This window comes from Sinohyriopsis cumingii, chromosome 17, assembly GCF_028554795.1.
Source record: "Sinohyriopsis cumingii isolate HCF-2022 chromosome 17, ASM2855479v2, whole genome shotgun sequence".
Taxonomy (NCBI): domain Eukaryota; kingdom Metazoa; phylum Mollusca; class Bivalvia; order Unionida; family Unionidae; genus Sinohyriopsis; species Sinohyriopsis cumingii.
Window position 1 is genome coordinate 62,951,577 of NC_142977.1, and position 12,091 is coordinate 62,963,667.

The 12,091-nt window shown below is 36.0% G+C and overlaps 1 protein-coding gene across 1 annotated transcript in view; it reads right to left on the minus strand.

Moving 5' to 3' along the window:
- The window catches only part of LOC149779090 (laminin subunit gamma-1-like), a 130,363-nt gene extending 119,164 nt beyond the window's left edge, over positions 1-11,199 (minus strand). Inside the window, exon 1 of the mRNA XM_089939643.1 lies at positions 10,708-11,199. Coding sequence (XP_089795769.1) covers positions 10,708-11,176 — 469 coding nt within the window. The 5' untranslated portion in view covers positions 11,177-11,199. The remainder of the gene's footprint in view (positions 1-10,707) is intronic.
- Between the last annotated feature and the right edge of the window lie 892 nt (positions 11,200-12,091).

Here is a 12,091-nt window from a genome sequence, read left to right on the forward strand (position 1 = left end):
TGGACATTAAAACAATGGATATTAAATACAACTAAGTCTGACGTCTTTGTGTAATATACACTACACCCATATCAAGGCAGACATGAAAACAATATATCAATGATCACTTACCTAATTAATTGTTCTGTGTGAAGATTTATGCAATAACTGAAAATTTCAACTCGATTAAATTTACAGTTAGCAAGTATTAAATTTAAGTTTAAATGCAAACATCAAAACATTCTCTGTATACCGTGTACACTTCAGCAGTTTCTTGACTTGAACCATGTGACATCACAACAGTAACCCTTGTGATCAGCAAGTTGCCTCTGAGAGAGAGAATTGCAGAAGACAAACAATAACAGATAATTACAAGGCAGTGTCAGACTGGTGGTCAGTCATCCACTTCCACAGAAACTGCTCTTTGCAAGATTATTATTAATTTCAGCAATAAAGTTAGCTCAGTATTTACAGAGAAGACATATCTAACTTCTGCTGCTGACTGCTTGACTAACAATGGATATTAAACACAACTAAGTCTGATTGTGTAATATATACTACACCCTTCTCAAATGGAATATGATTTTATCCATTATCCAACTTTCACTTTTAATTGCTTGGCTACAATAGGTGCTGTTAATTATTACTTTCTTGGATCAAAATCAGTATGTTTTCTCCCCAGCATTCATAAAAATTTCTTACTTTCTTTACTGGATCATATTTAGGATCATGCTCCGACTTGGCATCTAATTTTTGATGTTTTGGTGGTGTTTGCACACCATGCAACAATTTCTGCATCATTTTTTTAACTTACCTTCACATAGCACCAAATATCTACTATCATGCTGAGATGCCATAAAATGCTACTTATAAATATACTTTTCAATGTCACCAAACAGTGCAACCAATATCAATAAGAATATATATTAAAATACTTTATTTTGCATTATTTTTAATTAATACTGAATCCATGAACATGACCTTTTCCATCTGGCTAATACTATCTCATAGATGTTACAAACATTAAAATTAAATTAAAAAACGTAAAAAAACACATTTTTTTCTCAATAAATAAAAAAAACATTCCAGTAGTTTTTAGGCAACACAAAAATCAATATTTTACTTATTTACACGCTACATACCAGTTTTAAAGTTTCAGTGACACAAATATGAAAAAATGTCACAAGTTTTTACCCGTAGTCCAGATAACACTGAAAATTTTTTCACTCAATGTCATTATCACCATCTGACTGATCTGACCACTCTATGGTTTCCTCCATATAATTTATATTGTCCAGCTTTTCCTTTAGGCGAAGATTTGCATGCACAAACACTACATCTCGCACTCTCTTGCACTGCATACGGTTTCGCTTTTTCGTGTGAATGAAGTCAAATGTTGACCAGTTTCTCTTGCAGGCGGAGGTGGACATCACCTGTGCTAAGACCCTAACCGCAACTTGTTCCAGCTTTGGAACATGAGCTCCAAATGACATCCACCACCTGTATGCTGGCATTTCTTTAGCAGCTGCAACCGCCATCGGTCGAGCAAATAATCCTTGTCCTGCACGATACACGGCGTGCTGTTGCACGGCTTTCACCTGCGACTGAACGTCGTCACGGTATATTCTTTCTATCATCGCGTGAAAGCCTGAGACAATTTCTTCGTTTTGATGTTGCAAAAAATGAGAATACTCAGGATCAAGCACAAAGTCTGCTGCATTTAGATCTGCATGCAACATTTTCCATCTGTCCCTAACGAAATGGCGAATTTGTTTTTTTAATGCTAGAATTTGTTTTTTTTGTGATAAAACAAAATGTAAGTACCAAATAGAAAAAATGCAAAAAATAAGAAACGTAAATAAACGCGTTTTTCGAGGTCAAATAAAAAACGAAAAAAAATGTTTTTATCATCTATGTACTATCTTGATAATTTTCTTTTATCAACCATATTGATATAAGCACTTGGGATCAATATACCATGCTAGTTCCATATATATGATACAATATTAACAGTAATCATCCAATTTACTTGATGGGTGGCGTGTGTGTATGATTTGGAGTTTTAATGCAGCTTTAATGATTTTTCAGTCATATCACTACAGTGTCTGCAGAGTGGCAGTTTAAAGTGATGTTGAGCACTGAGGCATCATGCCACAGACATGTAACATGATGTCCCCCACCTAGTCACATCCTGACACCAGGTCAACCAGTCCTAACACAAACCTCTTAATGCTGAGCGCCTAGTGAGGCAGCTGTTAGTACCATTTTCATAAGTTGTTGGTATGACTCTGCCGGGATCTGAACCTGCTACCTGCCGCATCCTAGGTGGATGCTCTAACCACTTGGCCACATAAGCTGCACAATTTATTGTATCTCATCTGGTGTACAATCTTGATGGGAATTCAATTAACACAATACAATCTTGGTGGGAATTCAATTAACACAACATGCTAATCAACTGATCATGAAAGTGAATGACTTGACATCTGACATTTTACTCGATATATGTGACACAAGACCACTTATTAACTAATATGAAAATTTCACTTCTCCAATGGATTAACCAGGATTTTAGTGATCAGTCAACAAAAACACTAGCTGAATTTTCATTAACTTCAAACCCTGACACAGACAGAATAATTTCCTTCAAATCTGAGCATCCAATAATTTTCATTAAGATAATTTTAATTTCCATTTTTAGCTTCTTTTACATTTTATGGACTATTTATTTATTTTTCAGAACTACATAAACTCATCAGCACTAACATCTACAATTTAATCCCAGTGAAGATAAATCCTTTCTTAATTGCCAACAAAATCAACCCTCAGGCATAGTTCACCTGTGAAAATACCTGTAAAAGGCAGGCACAACATAAATACCATTATCACCTGGTCCCTGACAGGTATGTGAAATAGTTAAGAGCACAATTATTTAGTTCCAGTCCATTAACATCATCTGAAATAGTTTAAAAGACCCTGGTCACATATCTTGGTGCAATACGTCCAGTATAGCTACAGTGATGAAGTTCTAACAGTTTTAGTTGATCATAATCTCCAATCTAGTGGTAAAATGGCCATATTTATTCTAATTTAGTCACCCTTTCCAGATAAGAATTCAATAAACTGTGTATATTTTACTCCCTGGTTAGGAACTATTTGCCTTTCTTATAGGAAGAATTTTGTTATATTCTTTAAACTTCATAATAAACAAAACTTGTGTTCTAAAACTGAATTTTATGTCATCAAGATGTAAATGGCTATTTGAATGTGTCCATTTGCTTATTGATCAAGACTGGTTTAGGATGCATTGGAATATATGGCACAATTTAGGGTGCATTGGATTATATGGCACTATTTAGGGTGCATTTGATTATATGGCACAATTTAGGGTGCATTTGATTATATGGCACAATTTAGGGTGCATCTGATTATATGGCACAATTTAGGGTGCATTGGATTATATGGCACAATTTAGGGTGCATTTGATTATATGGCACTATTCAGGGTGCATTTGATTATATGGCACAATTTAGGGTGCATTTAATTATATGGCACAATTTAGGGTGCATTGGATTACATGGCACAATTTAGGGTGCACTGGATTATATGGCACAATTTAGGGTGCATTGGATTATATGGCACAATTTAGGGTGCATTTGATTATATGGCACTATTTAGGGTGCATTTGATTATATGGCACAATTTAGGGTGCATTGGATTATATGGCACTATTTAGGGTGCATTTGATTATACGGCACTATTTAGGGAGCATTTAATTATATGGCACTATTTAGGGTGCATTGGATTATATGGCACTATTTAGGGAGCATTTGATTATATGGCACTATTTAGGGTGCATTTGATTATACGGCACTATTTAGGGTGCATTTAATTATATGGCACTATTTAGGGTGCATTTGATTATACAGCACTATTTAAATGAGTCTTCTCACAGTGACAAGGTACTGCCATCTGTAACTTGAACAGACCTTGCAGTTTAGACTGATCAAACGTGATATCATATTACATAAATGTGCTTAAGGCAGAAGCAATACACTAACATTTGACTAAATGCTCAAAATTAAATTGTTCTGCATAATTTGTGTGTGTGTGTGTGTGATTAGGATTTTTAACATAACTTTAACAACTTTTCAGTCATATTACTACGATGTCTGCAGTGTGGCAGCTTATAGTGATGTCTAGCAATGAGGCATCATGCCAGACATGTAACATGATATCCCACACAGTCACATTATCCCGACACACGACCGACCAGTCCAAACACTAACCTCTTAATGCTGAGTGCCTAGCGAGAGACAGCTGTTAGTACCACTTTTGTAAGTCTTTGGTATGACTCGACTGGGGATCGAAACCAATGACCTTCCACTTCTGAGGTGGACGCTTTAACCACTAGGCTACCATAGCAGTGTGCATAATTTGAATACAGTCAACAATTTCAACATGCATTTTTAGTCAAGCTCGCTGCACAAGAATAGACAAACATGCAGCTTATCTACAGCTCTCCGATTTCAAACTTGTGAGTCCCTGTATTAAATTTTACAAACTTTAAAAACTGGTAGCGCCTGTTTTGAATAATTTTTTAAAATGTTTTAAAACAGTAGGTACAAACTTTAAAGGGTTCATCTTGATGTACTAACAAAATATCTGAAACCCTAAGAATCATAATAACTACAATACAAAACGTGAACTAGCAATACCACATTGTATGAAAATCATCCACAATTCCATAAAAGAGCTTACTCAAATGACCAACAAAATGACTTCTTAAAAAAGTGGACCTGAATGCCACAATATAGACAACAAATGAGAACCTTAATTACCTATACATTCACTACAATGACTTCATTGAATAAATTATGAGATAGAGCTATTTAATTGTCACCACAATACAATTTCTGAGGAAACAGCCAAGGATTTTTTGTAACAGTCTGTGACATCAACTCAAGTTGGCTAGCAATATATACTATCAGTATGACTGTGAATGATAATTACAATAAAATGCTTTAGTTTGCCAATTTTCTTTTATAATGATGTCTACATTTCCATTAGGTATTTATTTTTTCTGCATTGACTTGCAGGTCAAATCTTTAATGAATTCCCAGATAAAGTACAGTGTTTCTGAATAATCTTTAAGTCAGTGCTGTCCAACTTTTTTGACCCAATGGGTCACTGAAAAATGGTTTTCTTGAAGCTGAGGGCCGAAGCAGGAAACTGAAAAGCAACAACTATATAGCTGCTCGAGTTCTGGCGGGCCATTTAAAATGGACAGCACTGATGTAAGTGATTCGTTTGTTCGATTCATTCTTAATATGTATGAATGTGCCTGTACTAACAAGGCAATACAGAAGCTCAAATTCATACAGACTTCCAAATTTTAGTAACTTTCTCAAGAAAAAATGTAGACGTAATTCAGGATTTTCCCGTGATGCATGACTGATGGTAGTTTCTGAAAGAATCCTTTCAAAAAGTTAACAAAATCCATGAAAATCATGCATTAAAGCTGCAAACATTACTTTTATTTCTGTTATAAATTACCCCTTCAGTTAGAAAATTACCAACTTATTATTGACCACTCCAGTGGCCTAGCGGTTAGAGTGTCTGCCTTGGATGTTCAAAATCCAAATCACACACACCAACTTTTTATATGGGTGGGGGTGGGGGGATTTTCCCACAAATTTTAAATCACAGAACTGATACTGCAAATTCATCCCCCCCCACCCCCACATTTTCCAGTAATGACTGACCCAAATCACATTTTCAACCCCTTGTAAAATCTATATACATGTAGTTATATAAGCAGTATAAGGTATACATTTCCTGAGTGAACTGGTTTTGCCATCTGGAAGTAGACACTACTGTTAAGGGTATTATACACAGCTTTGGCATCTTCTACAGATAAGCTGCTCTTGTTATTTGGCCCTGTCAGTGGATGGGTGAAGCTGATCCATTCATTGCCTCTAATTCAGTACACATGTCCAAGATTAAACAGACCTACTTCCTATCTAGTGGGTCAAACTCTTCAGCAGCAGGTCTGTGCTTAATCTCCCTGGACATTCACTTACTGTGCCAGTAGCTTAAGAAATCAAGCCAGACAAGAGCAGACTTGTAATCCTCAAAAGCCTAAAACTACCATTATATATTTGATAGCTATGTGTTGACCAAAATCAAATGTTTGAAATAAATATATATATATAAAAATAAATGCAAAATGTTATACACAACTACCTAGCAGCTCCTAGTGACTATATCTGAACACTTATATGCAACTGGATAAACAAAGTGGAGAAGCAACAGGAATATTACCATAGTTATTCCAAATGAAGCCCTGCCCCCTCTAATATATACTAACCCCTTTTTTCCACAAAAAATAAATTCCTACCTCAGTGAGACTTACAGAAACAATGCAGCACAAAAATAATTTAATGAAGAGACAATTATTGCAAAGTGCCTTTCCCAAGACACACTGTAAACCAACCCAGGCTAATATGATAATAGGATTTAAATCTGCACCCTTCTGGGTTTCAAGTCAAGCATGCTATCTACTGAGTCACTGCACCTCAGGCTTACATTTAGCCTCTTATATGTGAGCAGATGGGAGCTTACTTCATTGATCCAAAGATGGTATACTGGCCTAATAGTTCTAGGTATGATAGCTCTGTCAGGAAAGAATTTGACAATGTCCATACTGGTATACAGTGTAGCACATAGAATGCTGGCTGGCAGGTTTCCCTCGAATTTTGTTTTATTGTTTACCATGTCCCCTACATTTTGACCATCTGTGCACTCCTGGACTTGTATTTTTCTTCAGAAAATAATATAAAAATATGCTTCGACTTTTAATTATTGAACGCCCACCAATGTTTCTTTTGAGGATATCAATGTTCAAAGTCACAAAAGGTGAAAACATTGTTGGTTATGAATATCTATTTTAAAACTATACGCCTGGGAATGAAAACATTCAAAGCTTGTGACAGTCTGCCAAGTGTTTGACAGCCACGTTAAGGTTACCATGACAGCCATGTTAAGGTTGCCACGACAGTCATGTTAAGGTTACCATGACAGCCATATTAAGGTAACCATGACAGCCATGTTATGGTTACCTGTATGGTAATGAAGGTGTAATTTTTAGGTTAACAAAAGTGACTAAATTTATCCAATCCACAATTTATCATGTGAGTAAAGATTTTCTAGTCTGAAAAGAAAGTACTGGTAAGTCATAAAAGAAAAGTACTTCTTATAATAAATGTTGGTACATTACAAGTGTACACTAAAATTAACTGACAAAGCAAGATCCTGAACAGAAAATCCATGGTGCAATTCATTTCAAGTTAACAATATGTTTTCATTAGTTACTTGATAAAACTCTGTGTGTGTTTATGGTACATTAGCTATAAACTATGTAACTGCTACATAGTACGAACTAAAATGCACCCACCACTCCCCATAAAAACAACAGGAAAGTAAACCCTACTAAACATAGGTAATCATATAGTCTTACAAGACAAAAGATGAAAGGTGAATGATGTTAAAATTCTTCAAAAGAAGTATTCTTGGGACTGAATGCTCCAAAACATTACTTCAGAAACAAGTCTGTGTTCAAAGAAAATCATATGACCATTATTTACACTGGCATAAGATGTCATAAATATAGAATTTATTCTGCAAATGCGCATCTGATACATTTTGTGCTTCTAACACCAAATGCAAAGTGTGTTTAAGCATGATATACATGTATATGCATAGCACATTCAAGTACGATAGCCTGTTGCGTCTGAGAGGGCCTCTGGGAAAAAATGAATATAACTGAGTCATCCGAATAGATAAAAGTATTTATAATTATAAAATAAAAAATAAGAGGCCAAACTGTTATAAATCGTTTTCAAATAAAAAGTCCAATGTTTTGTCTGAACATATCAAAATAATGCAACTTGCAATAAACTTGGACAATATATTTTAAGGTTTTATAAGCAAAAATTTTCTTTTAATTTACAAGCCCATCAGTATAAAGGCAAACTGTGTAATGACCAATTATTTCCAGTTAAATTGGTATAGGATTCACTGTTAACTAAGTTTTTGATAGGTCAACTGTTTGTATCCTACTGCATATAACTATATACATGACAGTCCTAATAATAAGATATATGGGTCTGGTTTGGTTTTGTGGGAATTACATGGTGATAGGCTACAAATGGCAGCCAGCAATAGTATTTCGTGGAAGATGAAACTGGGAAGAACCAATGATCCAGAAGCTATTGGTCCAGCAGCAATCAGAACTTGTGTGCACATGGGTGATATGTGTGAGTGACCATAAATTGTTCTAAAATCAGCTGTCCACATACTAATACATATATCAATGTACCACTTCCATGAATACCAAATCTGCCTATTGAAATATTAGTGAAAGTATTTGTACAGAACTTGAATATAACATCGATATTAAAACAGTGATGGTTGTATATACACACATACATGAAAATTTTGGGACCAAGTTATATCATGTAGCTGACATCTGTTGCAAAATGTAAAAAAAAATGACAGCAATAACTTCACTCAATGTATTATTTACTGCCCTGCCCCACACAACAAAAAAAGGTAAGACTGCTGTACACTAGACTTAGGTCAATGAACTTCTAAGGGGGCAACTATTTTATTTTTCAGGGCAACACAGTTTTAAAGTGAAATTGTCCAGAACCTTCCACCATACAATCATTTGTTTACCAATGCAACCCAGCAACAGAAAATATAAAAGTTTCCTTCTTTCAACAACAAATTGGTTCAAATCACACATTTATGGTCACTGTCTAAAAATGTTAATGGAACACTGACTTTTACAGAAATTGGCTTTACAGAGTCCTATATATATTAGATTTGGATTTTTGATGTAGCTTTAACAATTGCAGTCATGTCACTAGGTCTGCAGTAGGGCAGTTTATAGTGATGTCTAGCACCTGGGCATCATGTCCCACCAAGTCACATTATTCTGACACAAAACCAACCAGTCCTAGCACTAACCTCTTCACACTTAGCACCAAACGAGGCAGCTGCATGTCCAATTTTTATGTCTTAGTTATAACTTGGCCAGGGTTCAAACAGATGACCAACCACGTCTGAGACAGACACTGTAACCACTTATGCCACTAGAGTGGTCGTCTATGTAGAACAGAAGTTGCAATGGCTCCAGTACTTATGGAGTTGGTTTCCTGACGTGTGTGGTGTTTATTCCTGCCATCAATTCAGGTAATGTGTGTCCTTGGGCTAGGAAACTGTATCTGACTCTGCATGTCATAACCTTCAAAGTTCTGTTGTGCCACAGAACACCAAACTAACCAATAAAGGGCTGGAAAATTCCACCTGTCCCATTAAGTCTAGTGCTAGACAAGAAGGATAACTCCCTTTTCCAACATACTTGTCCATTTTGGATGAGTGGAATTTTATACACTATCACTATTATCAATATAGATAGTTCCCGAATGACATCATCAACCGCCATATTTGTGGTCAGCTGGCAGATTTAGCATTGACTTTATATGGTGTTTGGAAACTGAATTCACTGAATCTCAAGATACTCTTAATAAAATTACATACATTATCAGAATGCAAATCAGGCTTTCTGGTAGTATCTATATCTGTGATTTATAAGCTGACTTTGCCTCAGTTTGCCTTGTTAAAAATAGGAGAAACTGCCAAGTGGCCCATTGTCCAGGTAACATGGACAGAATATTGTCTTCTAGTGACCTAATCAGGAAGCATCTATTATGAACAGTGCTAAAAAGACAAAATCTGATGCATGATGAGAAAAAAAATTCCAAGTAACTTGTTCTATAGGACATGTAGCTTACTGCAAAATTCTTTCAGTCCCATGATAGACTGCACAAGCGACATACAGACATTCAATCACATGTCAAAGCTGTTACACAAGAAGTAAACATTGCAGGCATACATACAACTACAATATCATAGCATCAACATTATCCTATTCCTTACAATGGAGCAAATATAACTGATGTCAAGGTCAAAAAGGTGACATTTTAAAATGTACTAACCAAATATAGGTTTTTTTCACAGCAAATTTGACCAATGACAGTCCCAGTGAAAATATCAGATAAATAAGGTAAAGGATGTTTAACAAGTATTTCTATAATGGTATGCAGCAACTCTGTTATTATATAAAAGGAACATTTTATTTCTTTTGGTATACGTAAGAAACATTTTCAAAGTTTTTTAACATAAGCTGAAAAAAGTGCCCAGGGAGAATCACAGCTGGCTGCTCCGTTGATACACACTGGTTTATATTAGTATCCCATCCACAAAGTAGGGGTACTAATATTAATACTAAAGTACATACAATAAAGAAATATGTCCCTATTGAACCCCTTCCTAATGTTCCAAACATAAGCTGCTTCAGCTGGGTACACAGAAAACCTTCGTATATATTTGGGTGGATCATTATGCCATAATGTCCCTACCCCACCCAGGACAATCTATAGTCCGAGATTCCTCTGACCCTTGCCACCCCATTTTTTGATATTTGTTTTTTTTACACCCCAACATAAAAAACCAAATATCAAAAAATGGGGTGGCAAAAGTCAAAGGAAACTCGGACTAGACATTCTACTGTTGAAGCTAGAAGAATGACAACTTAAGTAGGGACTGCTTAATGTCCAGACGCAGGGGCAACGGGAAGCGGGAGGTATATTAAATACTTACGCAGATCAATGGTGAGATTAACATTTTGCTGCCTGTTTGTAAGCCATTCTGGTCTCTCTAGCATCGTTTCACTTTGCCACCATGTGTAGTTGTTAGGACTGTCATAATCCGTCATATATTGGGCTGGGTGTCTAAAAAGAGGGTCCCTTGCATCGCATACATGTCCACATGACTCCCTCACTCCCGTAACTCCAGTCTGAAGACAGAATTCTGTGGGTCGCGATAATCCACACGTATTTGTTGCCTCCACTGGAAGATTAAACGCAGCATTCTCAAAGACAGGAACACAGCGCTGAGCTCTCCCATTAATATCATAGCAGTTTGTTTGCTTAGCCTGTCCTAAAATTAAATGAGGTAGATGCCCTACGAGAAAAAATAACGCTAAAACTTTCATGTTGGGAAGAACAAACTTCTGTCCAAAACTTCTAAAAGTTCTCTCACTCAACTCTGCCCGTCTGCCTACCGCCATTACTTCCGTTCTCCCCTATTCAATCATCTCAGAGCAGCGCGGTGCATTCTGGGTTGTTGAAGTTTCGTAGGTGCCCGCAGTTCATGCTATTAACTTGATTGATTCTTTGTGGTTACTACACACTTAAAAAGAAAATTAGTATAATAACAGCTTGCAGACGCGTGTTTTTCAATTGTTTTGTTTACAAACCATTCAAGATTTGTATTAACAAAGGAATACAAAATGAAAGTAAAACTCATAACGTAGCAGTTATGCTGAACTATATACATTTAATATCGTGATCTTATCAGGAAAGAATGAGAGTGGGAAATAATAATAATGTAAAAAGTAATGAACACACACACACACACACGCACGCACGCGCGCGCGCGCATACACATAGATAGATACCACTAATTATGTATATTTAACTAGTTATCTTCTCTATTTTATGTCACTCGTTGATTAACGAGTGTATCCTTGTTAAGATTGCCAGTAGCTTCTCGTGGGTCGGTGGTTCTTTCCGGGGTTTTCCCGGGTTCTTCCTCCACCATTAATACTGGCCGCCATATATGGCCTATCGTGTGCTGAAAAATGGCGTTAAACCCCACAACAACCAACCAACCAACCTTGTTAAGATACAACAAATTTTATTTAACATCAGTTGTCGGTAATATAATAAAAGCACCAGCCTTCTTTGACGAGCTGTTCTATGACATAACACATGTACCTAATATATTTCAGCAGACAGGAACACCCGAATAGTACGTATTTAAAATTAAACAATACAGATTGAAAACATTACAATGCCAACAATAATACAATATTAAAAGACAATGCAACAGTATATAATATGCAAGTATACATATCTTTTCCATTAAAAAGAAAAGAATAAAAACAATGCACGAACATACATAATGCATCACAGAAAGATAT